The sequence below is a fragment of the Penicillium vulpinum genome (genome assembly GCF_028829585.1).
Source record: "Penicillium vulpinum strain IBT 29486 chromosome Unknown utg000001l_segment0_segment0, whole genome shotgun sequence".
Lineage (NCBI taxonomy): Eukaryota > Fungi > Ascomycota > Eurotiomycetes > Eurotiales > Aspergillaceae > Penicillium > Penicillium vulpinum.
The window spans coordinates 2,573,144-2,596,671 of record NW_026643241.1 but is presented as its reverse complement, the minus strand read 5'-3'; the positions used below and the strand labels follow the sequence as shown (position 1 = coordinate 2,596,671).

The window sequence follows — 23,528 nt, the reverse complement described above, 5'->3', positions numbered from 1 at the left end:
AAGCTATATAAAAAGCCTCAACAATGAGGTTGATACACGCAACATATCTAATGAGCTAGAAGTCAGGCCATGAAGTAAATGGGATGTCAAGCTTTGCAAAAACGTAGCAAAAACGTCTGGTACTTTTTGAATGGCTGAGCCCATAAAGCACCCGTGGACGCAGAAAGGACTATACAAAGATCCACATACCGAATAAGAATATCTTGTCTCTTTGTGGTACAACTACACTAGTAGTCGAGTTGGCCCACAGTTAATAATAGGAAAGGCGTACTTGTATCAGTAGTAGTCGATACTTCTCAGAGTCGATTTGCTTGTCTCTCTGGGTTATAGGCTGATATAGCGTGAGGGGTTTTAATATACGTGGAATTGCGGTTGAACAGTAAAATGGACTGCTGTGGCGAATATAATATATACCTGTTTAAAACCTCAAGCCTACAAAACGAAACGGCCAGGTATACAAGTAGATAATAACACTACACAAACAAAGAGCTATTTGGAGCGAGGAGATCCAGCCCAGACTCAACCTCAAGGAGAGGGAAGAGGCGACGGATTCGATCCTCTAGAATGGCATCTTCAGCCTCCCAACGTTGACGATCAAGACGCTTCGCCTCTGCGCGGCGCTCACCACCAAACCAAGCACCCTTAGCCTGTTCCCTGCTCTCCTGCTCCTCCTGTCGAGCATGTGTAACAAAGGAAGAGACCATTGTTTTCCAATTCTCTAGCCCAACCTTCAGGCACTGTGCGCAGCGAGTTCGAGCAGCGCGGTCGGCTGAATTGCTGAGGTCGAGCATCGTGGACTCGGCCAGTTCGACTGCATCACGCGTCCAGGCAAGGCCGGATTCCTTTGATGAGGAGGCGTACAATATCTCGCCTATGTAGGTCATCAATCCTGCTTCTTCGCAGTCGGATGCGGTGGTACGGCGTGGGGGTTCATCGCCTGATGGGAGGGGTTTTGGGTACTCCACGGGGATGAGGACATTTCTGAGAGTTTTGAAGAGGGAAGCGAATGGGTCGTTGTTTGAGGTAGGCAGAGTCGGGAAATAGGGGGATATATTAGAGTCTAATGACCTAGGGAGGCTGCGTCGGGCTTTGAGAACCGACGTGAAGAGGGACAAAGCTGTTGGAAGATTGCCTTGACGGGCGTTGTGGACGGCAAGGGCCGTGGAGACACGGAGAATGTTCTCTGAAGGAAGGTCTCCGCTGTGGTTCTTCAAAAGGCCGTTCTTCAAATCCACAATCTTGCTTGCATCTCCTTCTAGCCCACTGGCAGCAATGTCAAAGGCCCACGTGTACATATCGCCCGCCGTAAGGCCCAAGCCCTTGAAATCAAGCCAATCAGCATAAGCCAAGGCAGCATCAAGTTTCTGCCTTGTGTCAAAGCCCTTGGTTGTCAACAGCTTCATGTAGAAGTGCTCCGGAGACGGAGATGCCTGCTCACAGTTCTCTTCCTGCGGGATCTTTTTTTGGCCAGCGGGCATGGGCTTTGGCCGAGGATTTGAGGGCCCAACAACATATTCCGCAGGTGCAGATATCTTCTGCTTGCGATCTGTCAGCCAGCCGTCGAGGTTCTCAGCAGCCTTGGCAGCGCCCATCAGGGCCTGAAAATATCCGCGACGCCAAGGTTCACTCTTTGCGGAGACATCGAATCCAGTGCGGCCGACGCCTTCGACCAGAAATCCACCTTCAGCTTGTTCCATAAGACCTTTGCCTTCTCCCTCTAGGTCCTCCAACCGCTCCAGCAGCTCACGAAGATATCCAGCGACCATGGGCCAATTTGTCATCAGCTTACCAATCTGCTCGGGATTTTGTAGTGCCTGCGCGGATCGCAGACACCACCGACTTTTCCAGGACCACTCTGGTGGAGTGGGCCATGAATGCTCGATGTCTTCTTGATAGACGCCGAGCTGTATTGCGGAGAACAAGACAAGAATGGCAGACACTGATAGGGCGATCTTGACGCCTCGCGATACCCTTCGCTTGTAATGCTCGCGGCTCTCGGTAGATATCAAGCGACCAAAATGCTGGCGAAGATGTATTGATAGCGGTGAGAGTGGACGGGTGGGCGCAAGAGGTGATAGGAAGGGCAGCTGAGGGCGACCTGGTGCCGGAGAAAGAAGAAGTAGGCGTGTGCGATGGGTGAATGGTCGAATATGTATGTTGGGGCTAGGGATCTGAGGTAGTTGAGTCGTTCGAGTATGAGTCAATATTCGACTGATGGGGCTTCGAGGAGGCAACATGATTGAATTACCAAAAAGGTTGGAGATTGAAGCCTTTACTATGTACTTGGTGATTGATGCGTGTTTGTCTTGTTTGTCTATCTCCATCACGTGACCTTCAGGCGATTCGGCCGACGCTACTGTAGGCACGCCACGAGTAATACCCTGCTTGGACAACTTGGAGGCAAATGCTTTGAAGGCCGATCTCCCGCCAATTAAATACAGTATTCTTTTACAAATATTTACAAATACTACAGGCATTTTTAATCAGTTTAATATGACTATGGTATTCGTATTACTCACTGTGAATCAAAACCCACAACAGCGGGATTTGCCTCTGAGTTGTCCAAGCAGGGTAAACATGGTATTCTTTCAAATGAATACATCAAATGAATACTAAAAAGGCTATGAACTGCATGGATACTAACAGCTGATTCAAGCTTGGTATTACTGGCGAAAAAAAAGCAAGTTCGTCCCTTCTCGGCCGGTCTGGCATGGCAGGGTAGACACCACAGTTGGAAACACCCGTGGACCACACCCATTGCTCGAATATGTCGATTCAAAACTTTGATCTAAATATGGAGTTCTAACAATTTTATCCTTATATCTATCTGTTTTGTAATAGCATTGTTTAGAATGATATATGGGACATCTCGAAATCTAGTTTTGCATTGGCAAAGGGATATGTAGTATCCTTGCTTCTAAAACTTGCTTTGAAATGGGCATACATGTCGGCTGATGATAGCATCAAAATTCCACAGTTCCTTTGCAGATATGCGTCAGCTTGGAATTCTTTCTTCAAAATTGAATTTCAAGCCCATAGTGTTGCTTTAAACTTTCTCATGACAAAAGTCATGCTTCGCCTGATGATATATTGCCATCTATTAAATTGCCCAAGCATTGTAGCTACAAGGACCAGGTTCTAAGCTTATGTATGGTTTGTGAGTTTTTCAGGTCACAAGATAGTATACTAGTGAGCCCTTTCTCTAACTTACGCTTGGGTATGAGGGAAGCAACTAGGTCTTTTTATGCGTTAAAATCTACCAGAATTATCTCAAAATAACACTTCTTTTGCTGCAAGTCCTGGCTATAATATTACCTCAAGTTATAACTGTCTACATGATGTACAAGTAGTACCCTGGAAGTACTTTTGTATATGCACATATAGTGGATCTGATGCCAAGACTGATCGCCGCGATTAGATAACGATTAGATAGTGAAGGTGGGGCTACCCGTCTACATATCGATCCCACATCCAGGGCCTGAGGCTGCCTGGTATGTACGTAGTTGTCCAGATACTTTTCCATTTGTTATTTTCCTTCTCTTTTCCTTTTCTATTGTCTCCCTGATCTGTATTCCCCATTCTTTCCCTGCCTTCTTTCTTCTTTTCTTTCCTTGTTTCTTTCGTTGACTTCCAGAGTTGACTCCTTCGCTGACTTTCGCGTCTCATTGTTTATTTTCTTCCACCTTATTTTCAAGCTTTCAATACAGTAAAATCACGTCATGCCACGCAAAGCCTTTTTGCGAGATCTCGCAAATGCAGCGGTCCCTGGCCGATTCCCCTGTATCTCTGATATCAGAACAGGGGAGTATGATGGATCAATTTGCTTCACGTTCGCAGCGCCTGGGGCAAGCATCACCCTTGATCTCCAGGTCATTGTGTCTGGTAAGAAACACCTGTGGCTCATATTATATCTTCTAAGGCTCTAATCCTTTGCTGGCGTACAAACAGACTCTCACGATTATCCCAATGGCCATAGCTTTTTGGCCTTCTCATCGTCCGAGGACTGCCCTAAGGCAGTCACCTCCTCCCTGGAAAATGCAGTGCCCTTTTTCAATGACTTGAGTATCTACGACTTATTGAGCAAAATTGAGAACATTATCACCAACTGTATGATTGATCCTGATTCAGCATCCACTCATGCAGAGGACCCAGGCACTCATGACTTCAACGACAATGAGTCAGCTGCCAGTGACACTGAACCTGACTGGGACTCTGCCGATGAAAACATAATATTCAAATCCACTCACAGTGAGACTGAGTTACGAGAAAATATTCGCCGTGACCTTCGTGCAGTCAAGAACGCGGGATTCAAGGTGGGATACCTGGGGTTGAAGCATGGCACCATCATTGTGTCAGTATCTTGCCGCATTTATAAGCTTGGAATTTCCGAGGAAGCTATGAATTCCTGGAGTATCAGACCCTCGGAGTATCTGGTTTTGCTGATCCGTTATCGACCGACCTACCTTGATCTCCAAACAATTATCAAGTCAGCAGGTGATCCTAAGAACGCTCAGTTTCAGATGCATGTTGGCCTCTGTAATTCATACAAGCCATCCTTTCAGCACGCCATGGACGCCATAAATGGGCCACAGGACCAACAGGCGAAAGACAAGATTACAACTTCAGACAAAACAATGTGTGGTCATCTCGTCAGGCCACTTTTCATTGGAAGATCGCTCAATTTACTTTTAAGAGAGCGACTGCTTGGCATCATCAATCTCCGACTAAAACATGAGTTTTCGTGGACAGGGGCAGAACTTTTCTTCCAGACCAACCAGGGTAGGATTTATGTTAGCTCCGAGATATCTTCCGAAGAGTACCGTCAGTCGGACACCTGGGCCACTTCGACGCCGGATATTCTTACGGCTGATCATATGACTGAATTGGATCGCAATATTTCTAATTTGTCTTTCCCTCTTCTTGCTATGCAGTTTACTCTGCGGCATTTTATCAAATGCACAGAGTTCTGCTTGGTTTGTCATTGCAAGACTGGTGATACCTTCGAGGCACTGAAGCCGTATGTCTGCTCCAACGCGCTGTGCCTGTATCAATACATGTCGCTGGGTCTGGGCCCAAGCCTTGAACATGAGATCCGCTCCCAACCCTTTGTTGTTGACTTGCTGACCAGCCTGGCATACGCGAGGGCCTCAGCGGGGCTCCTTGAAGACCTCCCGACTGGTCTTCGATTGCGTGTTCCCGAAAAATTGTTCCCTACAACAGCTGCAAGTAGTACTGCATATCATACTGCGCAATTGAATGCAGCCAATCTTGAAATTCGGTTAAATCAGCCAACTGCGGTCAAAGTTGGTGATTGGATTGTCCTCATTTTTACGACCGTAGGAACAGAAGAATGGCATTGTCGTGTTGAGCAGGTCGGTGAGACCTCGAACCATGTTCTCATTTCACTTCCAATTAGGAAGGGTCATCAACTGCAGCCACGAGACCTGCGGGTTCCCCCCCAGGATGTGTGCATTATTGTTTATGACACCGATCTGGACGATTTAACACCCTTACAAAAAACGCGGATGATTTCTTGTCTATTGGGCATGCTCCCTCGTATCGAGGAAATGAAGATGTTCATCGGAAGTCACGAAAAGGGCAAGCTTCTTTCGTCATGGAAAAACGTCATACCTCCCGCTGGGTTGGATCTTTTACGCTGGGTTGTTGCCTCAAATCGATCTCTTATCAAGCAAGATGACGATGAGCCTCGGCATCAGATAGTTGGAATGAGTAACTACATCCAATTCAGACTTGTTCAAGGTGCTGCTGACAAAGAGCAACGATTTATCAACGCGGTTAACTCCAATTCGTTGGCCGAGAATCCCAATCACCCTACTATATTCGCTTGGCATGGCAGCCCTGTGAATAATTGGCATAGTATTCTACGCGAGGGTTTTCACTTCAAGCAAATTATCCATGGCCGTGCCTGTGGTCATGGTGTTTACATGTCAAACAACTTCCATACCTCATTGGGATACACTACTACGAATTTTCCGCCTACGTGGCCAGAGAGTCGACTGAAACTCTCGACAGTGATTTCTCTGAACGAGGTCGTCAATGCCCCCCGGAAGTTTGTGAGCCGCAGCCCACACTACGTTGTGCAACACTTGGATTGGATCCAGCCAAGGTATCTTTTTGTCAAATTTCAAGATTTCAACGTCCCTGGTATGGCAGGGAGAATAGGTGGATCTGCGTATGGGAGTATGTCAACGAGCTCAAAAGCCCAGCCACCGTTTTACGATCATGATGAAAGCCTTATGTACAAACAAGATGAGCGTTATCCGGCTCTTGGTCCCAGCGGACAGCCGATCAAAATTCCCATTTCGATATTTAGCGGCCAACGGGAGAAAATTATTCGTACCGCTAGAGAAACAGGGCTTACAGAGCTTACACCGTCACCTAAGCTACGCATCAAGAGACGCAAGTATTCAGTCGAAAATACTGAACAATATGACAATGACGACAATGTCAGCATTGAGACGACCATGGAGGATCTCAGCATTCTTCTATCCGACGATGAAATGTGCGGAACTCTTCCAGATCCCATTATGCAAGAAAGAGCCGTCCCAGAAACTGGCCTCGAGACTAATTTCCAACCTGGAACCCTACAGTGCAACTCTTTGCCTCCACTTTCTCCGCCCCAGTTTGCAACGACCTCAGCCACAAAAGTCTTACAGCGTCATCTCCAGGCTACAATAAAAATCCAGGAGCAAGTGCCACTTCACGAGCTTGGATGGTATATCGACCACAGTTTGATTACGACAGTTTACCAGTGGATCGTGGAGCTACACACGTTTGAGCCAGCCCTCCCACTAACAAAAGACCTCGAAACCATCAACCAAAAAAGCATTGTCTTAGAGCTCCGTTTTCCCCCGCAGTTCCCCATGGATCCACCTCTTGTACGGATCATCCGCCCCCGTTTTCTCGAGTTCGCTGCTGGAGGTGGCGGCCACGTTACCATCGGTGGCTCTATGTGCATGGAACTACTTACACACTCGGGCTGGCTACCGACAGCTTCGATTGAGAGTGTGTTGTTGCAGGTTCGCATGGCTCTTACCAACACAGATCCAAGACCCGCGCGTCTCAATCTACATTCCGCAAATACCGATTATTCAGTGGGCGAGGCTGTGGAGGCGTACAGAAGAGTTGCGAAGACGCATGGATGGAAAATCTCAAAGGATATTGAACAACTTGCCTGGTGATTCTTTTGCTCTGAAGAAACATTGGTGTAGAGTTGAATTTTCTTTAGTCTAACAAATTCCCCTTTGCTTTTCGGTTACATGTGTCATATCCAAAATCAACCTCGATACTTCTTTCTCATCTCTGTAGGCATAACGTAGTTGAGCTACTAAAAAGACATTTCTGTCTAGGTATTCAGCATTTCTAAATACGCCATATGAAATCGTGATATAAATTATTGCCTTGGACTTTTATCACAGGATTGATATTCGGCTTTCGGAGAATATCTTTGCTATTCTTTGCTTGTAATCAATATTAAAATTGATAAACATAACATTTTGGCTGTGGACATGGGAGTTTGCTCCCTTATGTATATATATGTAGCTTCGTAACCACCACCCGTTAAAATAATTGCCCGTTGAACAAAAAAATATAGGGCAAAGCACGAGTCAACGGTATCAATTCGAAGAAAAAGTTCCAATTGAAGAATAAAACTATGTAGTTCTACAATATGCTACGATGATCTATGATCCCAAAAAAACCATTCATCTGGTTTACAAACATAACATAACGAAACCTCCCACCAAAAGAGCAACAGAAAAAGCCAATAGCATTCATTGTACATTAGTTGGCTAGAAAAAGTGAAATCTCATGTGGTTCATGTAGACTAAGACGAGCCAGCCTTGGGGATCGGACCTGCGTGTTGCTCGAATTCGTCATTGGCTTCAGCTTCCCTAGACCGAGAATCTTCTTGTAGCCCTGCTTCGGTGACGACACCTTGCGTAGGGACACTTGCTTCGGTTGCTGCTCCTGTCCCTTCGTCTGCGGCGAGCGTTTGTTTCTCTAGTAGACCGGGACCTGCGAGAGCAGCTGTAGTGTCCGCTGGAGTGGGCTTGGACTGTGGTTTCTCTGCGGTTGGTGGTGCTCCAGGCAAGTCTGGGTTCGGGGAAGACTGGACATCTAGTCCTTGGGTTTGTTCCGGTGCTGGGGCATCTCCCATCTCGACATCTTTTGCTTCGTCTGAGTGTAGACTGGGCCCAGAAGAGTTGGAGGAGATTGGTTGTTCGCGCTCGATGGTTCTCGATAGCTTTTCTTGTGTGCCGGCATGAGAAATGGGCTCGTTTGGAATCCGTTGAAGCTCCCGAGTCTCTGCCAAGGCATCTGTCGATACCGCGGTCTGCTCTGGCTCTGAATGCTCAAGTGTCTGTAGTGCGGTCGAAGGTCGTGTTACTGGGGTTTCTGAGGATTTTTCGGGGCTGACAGGTGGCAGAGCAGTCGCGTTTTCCTGCTGGCTTGCGAGAGCAGGTCCTTCTCTTGATGCAAGGTCAGCCGTCGGATCTATACCTTCCTCTTCCCTCTGCGCCTTGATATCTGAGTATTGAGCTTCGCCAACTGCAGCTGGAAGCTGGCTTAATTCATTTGTTGTTGCGGCTGTTATGGCAGAAGAAGTGGGAGTCTTGTTATACTCCGAAATGACAGATTTGTCATTCAAATCGTTGACCCCAGCCTTCTCTGAGGCGATACGCGAAGCTATGGGGCCGAACTCCCTGTCTGGGGTCTTTTCAGCCTGTGATACTCTTGACTCGATCGGCTGGTTTTGTGAAGGCATCCCCTTTTCGGTTAAAGAAATCTCGCGGGCAGAAGGCTGAGTCTCAGGAACGGCATCTGACATATCGATATCAACTGATTGCGAAGCGGGAGTTTCGAATGAAGGCTGATCCACGAACTCTGTGCCAGACAGAGGCTGGGGGGTATCAGGAGTCTTCGCGTCCATCATGGAGTCGTCACCGTCGTCGCTCTCATCGCCGTCGTCACCGTCTTCATCATCTTCGTCTTGGCCAGCCTGGTCAATGGACATGTGTGAAACATCCTGCTGGCCTTCTTCCTTGATGCTGCCCTCCCCACTGCCGGTAGCAGGACCGACTCCATGTACCGTCGCAGCATCAGCTCCTTCGCCAGGCGCAAACATGACCTTCTTCTTCCGGCCCTTTCCAATGCCTTTGCCCTTTCGTTTAGGTGGAGGTGGACGTCGCTTTGGGGGTGTCATTACAGCTGCTGATCCAGCCTCCGCAACAACAACACCCTCAGCATTGACAATACCGACCCCCTCGACGACTGTTCCAGGTGCAGGCGCCTCAGGCTTCACAGGAACTTGGCTCTGCTCGACAATCGTCTGCAAATCGCCAGTAACCTCTCCCTCAATGCGATGGCCCTCAGGCACCCACGCCTCGTAGATAGAGATGTTGCCTGTTTCAGGATCAACTTTCTGGAATTTCGTCCTCCTCATAGGCCCAGAAGCGGAGCCTCCATCTGTACCAGCAGTGGCACCATAAAGAGATGAAAGACCAGGCCGCCTCTTTGCCAGAAACTCCACCTCCGCAGGCTCGAGGTGCTTGGGAAGCGTCATCCATTTGCGGGTTGTGAAGCTCCGATCGGCCATATGAGATGCTGAAGCCGACTCTTCTGCATCTGCCACGCTTTTCTCCTCATCATCGGCAGCTCGGCTGCCTTGGCGGATATGGATACATCCGGCACGGGCTGCCCGCAGGAGTGCGCGACTGATTGGCGGCAAGAGCTGGCTGTCTCTTGGCATAGGGAGCTCTGGTAGCGTTGGTCCTCCGCCTAGACCTTGAACACCAAATTCCGAGTCATCGGGCTTGGGTGCTTGAGATAAGGTGTGCTGCTGTCGGGACCAGCGACGTACTGGCAATCCCTCAAAGACATCGTGATCGATTTGGCCGGTTCGGGTACGGTTCGGGGCACCGTCAAGGTGTCGCCCTGAGCGCGAAGCTCTGAACTATGAAAGATTTTAGCCAACTATTTCAGGCATTTTAAGATCTAGTATATCTGGAATACCCATGTGTCTTGGGAAACCAGGTCGGGCCAGATAAGATTGATGACTACGGGGGCAAGTTGAGACGTACCGTGGAAGGCATGGTTAGGAGATGCCTCTGTACTGATTCAAAGACAGGTGCACCCGATCAGGAAGATTGTGATGTGCTAGCGGGGAGGATTCTTTGGCAGAATGTGGTGCAATGGGTTAGATGGTAGCAACCCCGTCGCGTTGCGATGCTACAAGACCATAAAGAGTCATCACGTGATACATCAATACTTATTAAACATCAATACAGCCCATAGACATCTTGCTATAGCAGCCATTTATATTGTGACAATATCCCTCAATTGATAGAAAGAAATGCAATTCAATTCACTGCGATGCTTGTTGTAATCCAAGAGTGGAATGGGGTGTTTCTGGTACTTGATAAAAAAAAGAATAGCTACAGCTGCAGCGCTGGGTGTATAAATACAGAAAATGAGTAGGTGTTTAATTAGTCCACCATTGGAAAGTTATCAAAACAGACTCAATGGAATAGTTACAAGTTCCCATACGGCCGTTAAAAATCAATCCCAACTACTACAGGTTAGTACACGCAGAACCAGTGGATATGGAGCTTCAATCAAATGACCTACCCAGTGTCCTTCTGGCGAACAATACCTCCATGGTTCCCAGCTTCCTTTCCCTTCAAAAGTAATAATATAAGTTTGAGTACTAAATGGAGAAAGGCCCTAAACCAAGGTAGGACTTACTGTCTTCTGACCTTCCACCACCAACTTATCCAATTGGAAGAACTGGCTGATGACAGTTTGTCTCTGTAGTTATGTCAGTATACCTATCACTCAGATTTGGATTCAATGATTTGTAGGGTAATGTTTCAAGGCGAGACTCGTTCAGTACGTGAGATTGAAAAGGGATTCCCCATATCTGCTACCGATCGAGTGTCACCCCAAAAGACCATGCAATACCACTGACCTTCAGCAAGCGTAAGCTTTGAAGCCCCTCTTGGATCAGTTCTTGTACCCTGCGTTCCTCTGTGGTGTTTTGGTGCTCGCGGAATGAATCCCTTGTCTTCCGGCGAGCGTATTCACGAAAGTTGTAGTTGGAAAACTGTCCAGAATAACGCATAAGGGAGCGGAACTAAGCAAAAGAGAAAGACACTCGTTAGTGATGTATTAAGGATGAACGCACGAGGTCGAAGCGCATGGAGAGCTGAGAGGACATACCAAAGATCGTGCCTGGAAGGCAGTCTCACGATGCAAGGGTGCAACAGACATGATAGATGAGGCTGTGATAAAAGTATGGAAAGGGTCCAGATGGCGATAAGAGTCAGAAAACCGAAGGCGAGTGACGCAAGATGTTTGCTTGGCCAACCCCCAGGTTATCACTGAAGCGTTGGTCGTGCGGTCGACACGGTGTCGCAGCAGCAAACAGTTGTCCTGAGAATCGATAGTTTAGAGAGATGGTTCATATTGCAGTATTCAAGGGGTATTGGAATGTAGTTCACGTACGTTGGGCGCAATGACTCGTATCACAGACGCAATCGAAGGTGGCGGTTCAATGGCGGTTCGATCTTACAAGAACCAAAAATCCGGGAAATTAAACCACAAAGCAATCGATGGTTTTGATTTCTCGTAACAAAGTCTCTGACGAAGGAAGAGACACAGTTGGTTGAAGTATGCAAGAGGGAAGAAGAAATGCAAAGTGGGAAATTCTTTTGCGGTCGGAGACGAATGACGGAGTTACCGGGGCCGAGCTCCTTTCCAGCTCCGTATTTCTTCTGTATCTCTTAGTCTTGTGCATTGGATTTATTCAAGCAACTTGACCTCGCAGATATTTGTCTTGTATATCCTCTTCATTGATCTTTGATCTTTTCCTCTATGACTCAAATGCCCACGTCACTAGCGTCGCGACCAAACTCGGCGGCAGCCGAAGTGAAGGTGAAGCAGGTAGCTTTGGAGGATTCGGTCCAATGTTTGGATATACTTCTTGAGCAATACTTGCAACTGCTTGATCGGCAGCAGAAACTACATTCCAGCTTGGCAGAACAGCTGTCGTCGGTGTGACTTTATAAATCATGGTTCTTGAAACATGCTAAGACAAAGTAGGGATTTTTCGCCCTCGCCCAAGCCAATTTCTCCAGTCCTCCTGGTCGTCGCTATGGTCCTGATTATTACGATAGTCGCATGAAAGCAACGAGAAAGATGTAACTTCACCCGCTGTCATTGGTATCCGGCGCTTGTTAACTGGCCGAAATTGACAGATCAATCCAATTCGAACAAAACGCGGAGAACTCTACGAATGATTCGCAAGATAAGGAAAAGAAAGAGGATACCGCTGCGCTATCTGGTCCTGCATATACATTCTCCGTCAAATCCACACCCACCTATCCGTCAGAGCAAGCCGATGGGAGCAATGAAACCAAAGCCTCTTCTCCGGTCCTAGGTGGACATATTAGGGCCTCCGAGGAAACTAGCCCAGCCGAGACGGCTAACCCAGAACCCTCTGACATTGCGGAAACCGAAACCCCCCCTATCGAAAAACCAAAGCCTGGCTCTAAAAAGTTTCGTTCTGCCGATCCAATTCATTGGTATGGAATACTTGTCCCTCAGTCACTACGCAGAGCCCAAGACTGTTTCGCAAATGCGATAGACAATCAGGTACCTGATCTGGCTAGTACAACAGTCGAAATGCGAGCCCTGGAACAGCAGATAATCCAATTACGGGCTCAGCTTAAAACTGAATCCTCTGGCGCAACTACGTTGTAATCATCCGTGAGCTTGTCCGATATTGCATGGTTGATCAGCTGTTGCAAGGCCAAGTTGACGTTGACGTTGAAAAGTCACACAGCATTTTATTCCTGAGGTCCCAAGGAGATCAACTTGCGTGGCCAGATATGTTTAAAATTGGTAGTCGCGAATGCATCGGATCATCTCAAAATCAAACCCGGAAAACAATTAGCTACAATATATGTATCCTCCACATGATTTACGAACTATGTATGGGGCTGGGCGAAGGTCCCGGATCAGGTTTAGTTACTGTGGATGTGTAGAGACTGGAGAGCGGAGAGACATCTATGTAATTGTATGATACATCATGAAGTTTTAAAGGGGCATAGTATTACTAGTACCAAATAGGCTTAAAGATGTTTCAGTGCACAACCTAGTCTATATACTCCGTACTTTATACAATAAAGCCGAGTTAGATCAAAATCTCTTACAACATACTCTAAGTTTTACCTTTTCCACTTCAATGTCTTTAGATTTTCCATTTACAAAGTACAAAGTGTGTAAAACATACAATATGCAATGTATGAATTTCATTATTCTCTGACCATCTCAAGTTTCAAATTCTCAAAGGGAGTCTTAATGTGAGACGTTAGCGTCCGAGACTAACTCCAACCAGACCAGATTAAGCGAATCAGAGTGTCGCATCTCTCGACTAAGTCTCATGTTTACTCCGTCCCAATTGACCTTTCATTCCCTTTTTTTCTCTTCTTTTTTTAAATAAATAAATAATGGTACTATGTATGTTGAAAAGCCAACATATTGGTATACTATGTACGGAGTAGATCCGATACTCATCAGAAGGAGAGTTGAAGTATATGAAGCACGGAATATATTCGGATTCGGATATAAAGTCCTAGTACGGAGCAGTTCGTAGATTACAGGACTAGAGGCAATCCAAAGAAATTAATAGTCCGCGGTTGAGGTTTAGTATTAATCTATTTCCCGTTTGAGAGTGGACTATGTCGGGGATCGTGTTAGTCCTGGCGTTAAGCCTGTCAGGTTTTATGCCTTTCCTTCTCTCCTTTCCCCCCTACTCCTAAAGGGCTTGAGGCTCTCCCCTTTTGAATTTGTAAGTCTACTCAGGCATGCTAAAGATTGGTGTCTAATCCGCCTAGCCTTGAACGCCAGTTTGATACTAGCGATTCGTTCCTCTCGTTTTCTCCCCTTTTTGAACGGTAGGCTATTCTAACGCAATGCACTTGGATAGAGCTGATGCTAAATGTTACATACAGTGGCATTGAATGCCCTTCCATTCCTTTGTGATCTTGATCCTGTGGATCCTGTCTTTCTATCTTGTCTTCATTGCTTTATCCACTTCCTACGACCTTGTAGACACTTGCTCAGTGGCCAGACGCCGTTCCTCTCGTTTCCATCCTTTCGATATCATTTCTTCCTTCAAGTATCGAGTTATTGTCCATTCCTATTCTTCAAGAGACAAATCTCTTTTTTGGGCTGCAGTTTCGCCACACCACACTTGATACCTGGCAAGCCCTAACTTCTCGCAAACTATACAAGAGCATCTAGATCTGTATTCTATTTAGCCATACTTCTTTCGACCAAGCGACCCTCCAATGAGCGCAAATTTACCGAGCTCTGGGCCCTCTGGGGAGCCTGGCAGGACAGGATCCGTCAAGCGGGCCAGACAGATGCTCGATGCCGGCGTGCGTCCAGAACGGGCCTCACCACCCCAGCAGATGAGAAATCCGCCTGTCCCCAGGAATATCTCTCATCAAACACAATGGCCTCTTCCTGATTCTGGTCTCCCACCGCACCCGATCAGTCAACGTCTTGGGTATCTAACCCCCCCTGGTCCTCCGCGTGTCCCTCCACCCCAGAGACCACCTCATCCGAGTGAAATCCCTTCGGCGTCCATTTACTCAGAACAAGATGGACAAGTCTCAGAGAGGAGTTTGGGCCCGAACCCAAGACCTCCTCGATCCTTCTCACAACTTCAGCCCCCTCCGCTGGTGCAGTCACGCCAGCCGATAAATGATGCCCCGGCTAGTCCCACCAGCACAATTGATATGACTCCTCGAATATCGATTGCGACAGATGATTTGTTCAGACAGTCAGTGGCTTCATCGACGCCCTCTGTTCCTGATGTACCTCGCTTTCCGCCTAATTTCCCGCCGCCCGAGTCCCGTCTTGATCAGGACGATCCTAGGCGCCGGATGGTGGGTCTTGTCGCACCGCCCAATGCGCGACGGCCTCTCCGACCTGGTCAATCATCTGTTTCGCCCATTCCAGAAGAATTCGTCGACTCTCGCTTTACAAAATGCTCTGTCGCGTCGAGCCGAGCCATCCCCTCGAGTTGGGGATCCGGTCCCGCTGAATCCGAGATTCCAGGGGCATATCTTGACATGGATTCAGACGATGAACAACGATCACCAGGCTTCCAAGAGGACAATGCCAGTCTTGTCCGAAGTGCCAGTCTTGGAAAGCGAGGAAAGCCAACGATGCGTACCATCCTCAAATCCAACCCTACTTCGGTTATAGACATGCCAGCACCCACCCAGGAGGAAGCTGCCAAGGGCACAGCAGTACGATCTTTCGGGATGGGAGCTGCTGCAAACCAGATGCTCCATCGACCAAGTCAATTACGAAAATTGTCTACTTCTACAGCATCAAATGAATCACTGAACAGCGCGGACCCAGAAAAGCCACCTTTTCCCCTGCAGTATGACTCGCCCTCCGATGCACGGCTCGAAAAAGAGCTCGAGGCCTTGGGAGACCTTCCCCAAGCTGCACCAACAATGAGTGACAAAAGGCCTGGCGGTCGCAAGCCTCCTGCTCTAAATATGCACGCGTTGCGGGATGCAGAGGCCCGTGGGAGCCTTTCCAGCCTCACTGATTTGATTCGGAGGGCGACGAAGCTCGCGTCGAACCTGGATCATGGGAGAACCGCCAGCCGAGCTGATCTGGCTGGTGGTGGTGAGGCAGAGTTTAGGGCTGGGATGGGTGAGTCTTTTGGATCCAGATCACCATGTGAAGTCCGGAAATAGTACTAACCAGTGTATACTTAGGAAACCAACCACGCAACTCCGGCTCTCTATCTGACATGCTCGCCTCCTTCCCCCCGCCGGGTTTGGCGACACCCGAAGGCCGCGCATCATGGCCTGTTTTCTTTGGACGCTCGAACTTGCGTAATGCTGAGACGCTCAACTCCAATGATGATGATCCCAATGCACCGCGAGGGAGGAAGATTTGCTGTGGAATGCCTCGGAAGATATTCATCCTCATCTGCATCGCAATCTTCATCGTCGTCATTCTCGCAGTTCTTCTCCCTGTATTCCTTGTCGCCGTGCCCCGCGAGAGAGCGAACTCGCCCTGTGCTGAAAAAAACCCTTGTGAAAATGGAGGCGTGAGTGTCTCAGGTGGTGCTGAATGCTCATGTGTTTGTTCGAATGGTTATACTGGCTCACAGTGCAATATTGCGGGTGATGGTAGCTGCACCACCGCCCTGATATCCAACGGATCAAATGCGACGATGGGCAGTGCACTTCCTTCTCTGTTTGAAGAATCCAAGAAGAAATTCGATATCACCCTCGACCAAGTTACAATCATGGCTCTCTTCAGCATGAATGACGTCTCCTGCAAGACCGAAAACGCGCTTGTGGCTTTCAGTGACGTTACAAGTGATAACACAAGCGAGACCCGCCGATCTGTAGAGTTGATAGCTGACTCAACCCCATCTGTCTCAAAAAACGACCCAACATCTACCCTAGCTGTCCGTTCGGAGGCCACTATGAATGGTATCCTATACGATGACTCAGCTTCGGAGCCAAGCAAGTCGGCCACGGCCATATTGACACCTACTCAAATCGAGTCAGCAACGAGCGCCTCCACCACCAAGATCAGCTTTCAATCTACCTCCGACGATGCAAAGGCGTCCACATCCACTGCAACCACCGTTCCCGGGGACGTTGTTGGGTTTTCTCGGGTTGCAGTGTTGTATATTCTACAGAAGACAGGCTCGCTTGACTCGGCTTTGTCCTCAGGGGAGGACATTCAAGCATACCTAGTCGATTCCTATGCGAATTCGACTCATCCGTCGATGAGTGTGGGGGCCTTTACTGTGGATTTTGAGAAATTGACCATCACACTTCCCAATAGCACGGTGAAGGCTGAGTGAAAATATGTAGGAAAAGATGTATATAGGTTGTTCATAGAGACAGTCAATTTAATTACTTGTTGTATATACTATCTAACTATAGTTATATGTTGTATACTACGGAGTACAAGGTAACCAATTGAGAGATTCCAAATTTGGAAATTCTGCCGGATTTTAGGCTTTCTAGACCCGTGTCGATCTATTCCTAATTAGGAAATGCAATGTCGTGATTCCGCGCGGAGGTGACGTGATAGATCACATGACCTCAGCCTCTGTAGATGTGGCGTTGGGGCTAAGACGGTTTTAGATTTCCTGGATGGCGTTATAGCGTTATACTACAAAAGCGTCAGTATCACCAGAGTAGATGGAGACTAAATAAAAGATTATATTTCTAGAATATAAGACCCTACAACTATATACCTGATCCTTCTTTAGAATGAAATTATCTATTTGCCCCTGAAAATCCGAAAATCCCCAGTTTGTACTCCATAGTCCATACTCCGATACTAGTTTCGAAGATATCCAGATTTATACATACACTCATACTATTAAATATGGAACTAAATAGATTACAAACTTCTAAAAAGATATTAATAGCCTTGAGAGATCCATAATAACGTAGAATGATGGACAAGGTACTCCATACTCCGTATATTGTACTCCGTATAGTACCTTTTCTGCAAAGAAAATCGAAAAAGCCAAGACTTCCAGGGTCTCCACTTGTTGACGACGTTTGTTGGATGTGCGGATGGTGCAATCCACACCCCTCCAAATGGAAATTTCTTGATAAGCAAAGCTTTCTTCCTCTTTTTTTCCTTCTCTTGTTCACTCTTTTCTTATTCTATTTTTGCTCCTTTTGTTTTCATATTCATTATGGCCAACGCCCCTCATGGTGGTGTCCTCAAGGACCTTCTCGCCCGCGATGCTCCCCGCCAGATTGAGCTTGCCGCTGAGGCTGAGACTCTCCCTGCTGTGGTGCTCACTGAGCGCCAGCTGTGCGATCTCGAGCTGATTATGAACGGCGGTTTCTCTCCTCTTGAGGGTAAGGTCAATTGTTTCTTTTTGGCATTCAAATCCCTCTTTTTTTTTGTTTTGTTTTTGGAGGGATGTGGACATAGAGGTGCAATAGCTAACATCCATGTAGGGTTTATGAACCAGGCAGACTACGACCAGTATGTGTGACACGGATGTTCTTATTGGAATGAGGAATCCCTCATTTTGGACCGACAATCTATAACAGCGGTGGCTGACAAGGTGCATAGTGTCTGTGAGGAGAACCGCCTTGCCGACGGCAATGTGTTCTCGATGCCCATTACCCTCGATGCTAGCCAACAGGTTATCGACGAGAAGAAGCTCCAAGCTGGTTCTCGCATCACCCTGCGTGACTTCCGTGACGACCGTAACTTGGCTATTCTTACCATTGATGACATTTATCGCCCCGACAAGTGAGTTTTCGTCTTTCTCTCAATCTGACGTTTGGAACGGGTCGCTTAGTCGATCGTTATTTTGTATTCTCGGGTACCTTGTTTTATCTTTATTTTTGGGCGTTTGATGTCACAAACCTCGAATCATTAACCCGCTATAGTGGGGCTTGCTGACGTGGTTCTACCCTGATTTAGGACCAGAGAGGCTAAGCTTGTCTTCGGCGGTGACCCAGAGCACCCCGCTATCGTGTACCTGAACAACTCCGTTGAGGAGTTCTACATTGGTGGCAAGATCGAGGCTGTCAACAAGCTGAACCACTACGACTATGTCGCCCTGCGCTGTATGTTCAATTCCTTTCCGTCGGCTCTTGAATTTGGCTAATAGTTCTTCACAGACACCCCCGCAGAGTTACGCGTCCACTTCGACAAACTGGGCTGGTCCCGTGTCGTTGCCTTCCAGACCCGTAACCCCATGCACCGTGCCCACCGTGAACTGACTGTCCGCGCGGCCCGTTCCCGCCAGGCCAATGTCCTGATTCACCCCGTCGTCGGTCTCACCAAGCCCGGTGACATTGACCACTTCACCCGTGTCCGCGCCTACGAGGCTCTCCTTCCCCGCTACCCCAACGGCATGGCCGTCTTGGGTCTTCTCGGCCTGGCCATGCGTATGGGTGGTCCCCGTGAGGCCATCTGGCACGCCATCATCCGCAAGAATCATGGTGCCACCCACTTCATTGTCGGTCGTGACCACGCCGGTCCTGGTTCCAACTCCAAGGGCGAGGATTTCTACGGCCCCTATGATGCTCAGCACGCCGTCGAGAAGTACAAGACCGAGCTTGGCATCGAGGTTGTCGAATTCCAGATGGTTACCTACCTCCCTGACACTGACGAGTACCGCCCCGTTGACCAGGTCCCCGCTGGCGTCAAGACCCTCAACATCTCCGGTACCGAGCTCCGTCGTCGTCTGCGCTCCGGCGCCCACATCCCCGAGTGGTTCTCTTACCCGGAGGTTGTCAAAATTCTGCGCGAGTCCAACCCCCCTCGCGCTACCCAGGGTTTCACTATCTTCCTGACTGGTTATATGAACTCCGGCAAGGATGCCATCGCCCGTGCTTTGCAGGTTACTCTGAACCAGCAGGGTGGTCGCTCCGTCTCCCTATTGCTGGGTGACACTGTCCGCCATGAGCTCTCCTCCGAGCTGGGCTTCACCCGTGAGGACCGCCACACCAACATTCAGCGCATTGCCTTCGTGGCCACCGAGCTTACCCGTGCCGGTGCCGCCGTCATCGCGGCTCCCATTGCTCCTTACGAGGCGTCCCGCAAGTTTGCCCGTGACGCCGTCTCCCAAGCTGGTTCCTTCTTCCTGGTTCACGTTGCCACTCCTCTCGAGCACTGCGAGAAGTCCGACAAGCGCGGTATCTATGCTGCTGCTCGTCGCGGCGAAATCAAGGGCTTCACTGGTGTCGATGACCCTTATGAGGTTCCTGAGAAGGCTGATCTCGTTGTTGACTTCTCCAAGCAGAGTGTGCGCAGCATTGTGCACGAGATCATTCTCATTTTGGAGAGCCAGGGTTTCCTGGAGCGTCAGTAAAATTCTATAAGGTTGTATGAGGCTTGTTGGATGATTATATGTTTTGCCGTACGTGAACGTACTGGCTTGTGGGCTTTTTTTTTTTTCTTTTATGGATTCCCCTGGCTTAGATAGTTTCAAGTTGCCAATAGATTTGGTTTGATGATCTAACCTTTTACACTATAACCCATATCTTCGTCCAGGATAGATGAATAGGGCCATAGCGTAGGATTATCGACCTCGACGATTGCAGTTGGTTTGAATGGGATTCGGACAGAAGCGATCAGTTTGAACATCTAGAACCAAGTCTTGCAATCAATCCTACAGTTCTTGGAGATAGAAAATAAATAACAAATTAGTAACCGTATCCAATGTTGTATGGAGTACTATAGACTTTAGATCTACAGAGACTAAAACTTCCAGGGAAAACAATGTTGAATTTAAGAGGCATCTACCCTAGCTATATCAGGACCAACACTCAATGGCTCAGGGCAATCTCTCACTATCATAACCATGACGCATAAATCAAAGAAGCCATGAAGCCACAGTAAAAATAAAAGGCAAACGGAAATAGATAAGAGAAAAGCAAAGGGAGGAGGGGAAGAACAACGCCAGAGGGAACAGGGAATGTCGTACAGGGGGGTTTGCCAAAACACGAATTTTTAGCCAAAGTAGGAATAAAAGATTACCAAAGAGAGGGGGAAATTATCAAGTAGAATAGAGAGAATGGACCAAGTGGCCACAAAAGCAAGGTCAAAAGAAAAGATTAGAGCCAAAGGGATTTAGAGAGTCACAGACCTGGCATTGCCAGAAAAAGACGTATTGGGGAAATAATTCGGTTCTTTCAAGCAGCAAAGTCCATAAAAACCCAGAAAGACGAGGTTCCTAGCCGTAGTTTGACCGTAAGTTAATCAGTTTTTTGCTCCCTTGACAGATTTCATAACACGTCGAGCCGCACTTTTGACTCCCTTGCCAAAGCCCCCTTTGGTAGTGCTTTTAGCCTTGAGAGTGGGCTTTTTGGCCTTGACCTTGGAGGGGATCTTTTTCGCAGGATTGCGAGGAGAAGCCCCGGAGCCGTTGGAAGCAGCAGCGAGGATTTGCTTCTTGGTTTCAGCAGAAGGCCGCTTGAGCTGGGATGTTGTCTTCTTAGGAGAAGCCGGGGTTTTCTTGGCTGCCTTGTTGGATCGAGCAGCACGGACAGTGGCCTTGATTCGCCCTGTGGTTTTGACAGTTGGTAGCTTGACATGGGTCTTCGACTTCACAACAGTTGTGGTTTTGCCCTTTACCATTGACTTGGTCGTCTTCTTACCACGAACGCTAGCCATTGCTTTTTTTACGCCGGCCTTGATGGTCTTGGACCTGATAATCTTGCGCTTTTTGCCTTGGTCGGACTCGTCGCTCTCAGATTCTTCTGAGGCCTTTCGCTTTTTGCCGATGACCTTTTTTGCAGTTGCCTTCTTGGGGCTTCCCTCGGACTTTCGTTTCTCAAGTTCTTTGGCACGTTGCTGTTTCTCCTTCAGCCGTGGACCAAGAAAGCCTCGACAGTTCGCTGATCCACAGCGGCATTCTTGAACATTCTTGTTAGAGTAGGGACTGATTTAGTGTTAGCACATGCTCAAGTGGCTTGATATGCATAGAAATCTCACTCAAAGTTGTAGTCATAGCTTAGTTCCTCCCCTGTCGAGACACCTCGATCTCCAGCGAAGAGTGCCATGCGTGGCTTGCCAGCAACCGTCCACTTCTCCATACGGCAGTTTGGCTCACAGGCATGGTTAACAAAGCGAGCAATAGACCCACGAGTAGCATCAATGATCATGTTCTGATCAAAATACATGAGATAGTAACACTGGTTGATGAAGTCAATAAATAGTAAAGCATCAGGAGAAAGGGCACACACGTCATTGTTTTTGTATACTGTTCTCATCCTCTTCTCACACTCAAGCTGGGTGAGGATCTCGCCGGTGTACTCCACAATAATCTGGTTGGGCTCGAAGGAACGATTGCTGCGGACACCATACCCGCGATCTGCTGTCTTGATGACTTCGACTCCAATGTTATACTTGCCCCCGGCCTTGGTCCGGTGTTTAAGGCCCTCGAAATTTCGGTTGCCGCACTCGGGACCCAGCCTGCAGTTACCGTTGTCACATTCGTAGAACATATAGCGGTTCTGGCAGTTATCATCGCAGCCAGTGTCTTCAATACACATACAAGTGGACAGCTCAAGGTTCTTGTTCGCTTTCCAAAAACTTCCGGCATCACCAACAAAAACATCTAAACCGCCCGTTAGCCCTCACTTCATAATGTAAAATACTCGACATGCCACTCACTCTTGTTAGTCTTGCGCCACTCATCAGGCTTAGGTTGCCCAGGTGGTAGTGGCGAGAAGATATCAAACGGCAACTGGAAGTCCCGTCCAGTTTTCAAAAGGCGAGCACCCTTGAACATCGGCATGGGAAGGATGGTGCGGTGCATGGGACCGGTTCCAGTTTTCTTCGAATTCTTACTTCGACGCTGCTTAGGAGGCGAGTCTGAGGGTTCCTGTCCTGTATAGAGGCCATGTGACAGCCAGATCTTGCGCCTAGGTCGTGGCGAAGTAGGTACAGCCGATTCCTCTGGTTCAGAACTATCCTGATCTTGAAGCTTGGACAAATCACTCTCAGATACTCGACGCTTCTTTGATGCAGGCTCGTTGGCCGTCGAAAGAGCCTTCTCGTCTTGCGGCGGGGCAATTTTGCGAGGGCGAAGACTAGCGCGCCGACCAAGATCCTTGTCTCCCAGGCCTCTTGTGCGCTTTCCCAATATACTGCTAGCCTGCTCAACTAGATCTGAAACCTTATCCATCAGATCGAAGCGATCTGACCGTCGTAGAGATCTGCGGGGAAAGGTATGGGATGGGACCGGCTCACCCGTGGCTGGTCCTTTACCTTTGGCAAAGGCGTACCCCACACGCTTTCGCAGCGTCCGCTGCTGAAGCTTCATATTCATATCCTCGGATTGCAAGTCCTGGGAAGACTTCGAGACCGGTGTATCAGGGGTTGCGGTGTCGTCCGCCACAGTATCATCGTCAACTGGAGCACTGCTCCACAAGGAAGATTCCATCACTGCAATACTGTGACGTAGAGAAGAATGTGATCGTTTCGCTTTGGCAAGACTGTCGACGTAGGCCTCGCTAGATGAGGCCGCAGGATCCTCGTTCTCAGGTGTATCGTCTAGTGGCTCACCGGGCCGCAACGATGCGCGTGCAACCCGTGTTGACCTTCGCCGTCCTGCGGGTTTTTCGTCGGTCAATGCGTTCTCGTTGTTGCTTGAAGTCTCTGATCGGCTGTTTTCAGGCGTCAAGAGTTGTTCTGGGACGTCGAGGCTCATATTGTCATCGATAGGCTCGTTAGCCTGGGCGTCGGGAGCCGCGGACGCGATTGATCGGGACGTTTGTCGAGCCATTTTCGGGAGAATAGGATAACAAGAAGGACAATTCCACCTGGAACTGCCCTTTTCCTATCGATGTAGAACAACTGGCGCGTGTGGTTGGACAGGGATGGGGAAATATCAGGGGAAGGTGCCGGATCGAAGAGGATCAGCTTCCCGCGCGCTTCTTATCAATTTAGGGCGAGGGTCTGAC

The 23,528-nt window shown here is 48.4% G+C and overlaps 7 protein-coding genes across 7 annotated transcripts; 4 read left to right on the top strand and 3 right to left on the bottom strand.

The window, feature by feature from the left end:
- Positions 1-473: 473 nt before the first annotated feature.
- On the bottom strand, positions 474-2,237 carry N7479_000969 (uncharacterized protein; the record flags this gene model as incomplete). The annotated part of the gene is made up of 1 exon (XM_057248667.1): positions 474-2,237. One exon carries the CDS (start codon positions 2,235-2,237, stop codon positions 474-476), a length of 1,764 nt encoding a protein of 587 aa, XP_057113099.1.
- Positions 2,238-3,719: 1,482 nt separating this feature from the next.
- On the top strand, positions 3,720-7,202 carry N7479_000968 (putative ubiquitin conjugating enzyme; the record flags this gene model as incomplete). The annotated part of the gene is made up of 2 exons (XM_057248666.1): positions 3,720-3,882; positions 3,949-7,202. 2 exons carry the CDS (start codon positions 3,720-3,722, stop codon positions 7,200-7,202), a joined length of 3,417 nt encoding a protein of 1,138 aa, XP_057113098.1.
- Positions 7,203-7,846: 644 nt separating this feature from the next.
- N7479_000967 (LYR motif-containing protein) lies at positions 7,847-11,292 on the bottom strand (the record flags this gene model as incomplete). The annotated part of the gene is made up of 5 exons (XM_057248665.1): positions 7,847-9,971; positions 10,651-10,700; positions 10,768-10,830; positions 10,991-11,155; positions 11,242-11,292. The coding sequence occupies 5 exons, from the start codon at positions 11,290-11,292 to the stop codon at positions 7,847-7,849; spliced, it is 2,454 nt and encodes an 817-aa protein (XP_057113097.1).
- A 603-nt stretch (positions 11,293-11,895) lies between these two features.
- Positions 11,896-12,783, top strand: N7479_000966 (uncharacterized protein; the record flags this gene model as incomplete). The annotated part of the gene is made up of 3 exons (XM_057248664.1): positions 11,896-12,075; positions 12,124-12,221; positions 12,279-12,783. The coding sequence occupies 3 exons, from the start codon at positions 11,896-11,898 to the stop codon at positions 12,781-12,783; spliced, it is 783 nt and encodes a 260-aa protein (XP_057113096.1).
- Positions 12,784-14,375: 1,592 nt separating this feature from the next.
- Positions 14,376-16,936, top strand: N7479_000965 (uncharacterized protein; the record flags this gene model as incomplete). Its single annotated transcript, XM_057248663.1, has 2 exons — positions 14,376-15,762; positions 15,828-16,936. 2 exons carry the CDS (start codon positions 14,376-14,378, stop codon positions 16,934-16,936), a joined length of 2,496 nt encoding a protein of 831 aa, XP_057113095.1.
- Positions 16,937-17,788: 852 nt separating this feature from the next.
- Positions 17,789-19,930, top strand: sC (sulfate adenylyltransferase; the record flags this gene model as incomplete). Its single annotated transcript, XM_057248662.1, has 5 exons — positions 17,789-17,957; positions 18,060-18,087; positions 18,178-18,360; positions 18,535-18,680; positions 18,735-19,930. 5 exons carry the CDS (start codon positions 17,789-17,791, stop codon positions 19,928-19,930), a joined length of 1,722 nt encoding a protein of 573 aa, XP_057113094.1.
- An 890-nt stretch (positions 19,931-20,820) lies between these two features.
- Positions 20,821-23,350, bottom strand: N7479_000963 (putative histone-lysine N-methyltransferase (Ash1); the record flags this gene model as incomplete). The annotated part of the gene is made up of 4 exons (XM_057248661.1): positions 20,821-21,502; positions 21,556-21,755; positions 21,807-22,180; positions 22,237-23,350. The coding sequence occupies 4 exons, from the start codon at positions 23,348-23,350 to the stop codon at positions 20,821-20,823; spliced, it is 2,370 nt and encodes a 789-aa protein (XP_057113093.1).
- Positions 23,351-23,528: the final 178 nt, after the last annotated feature.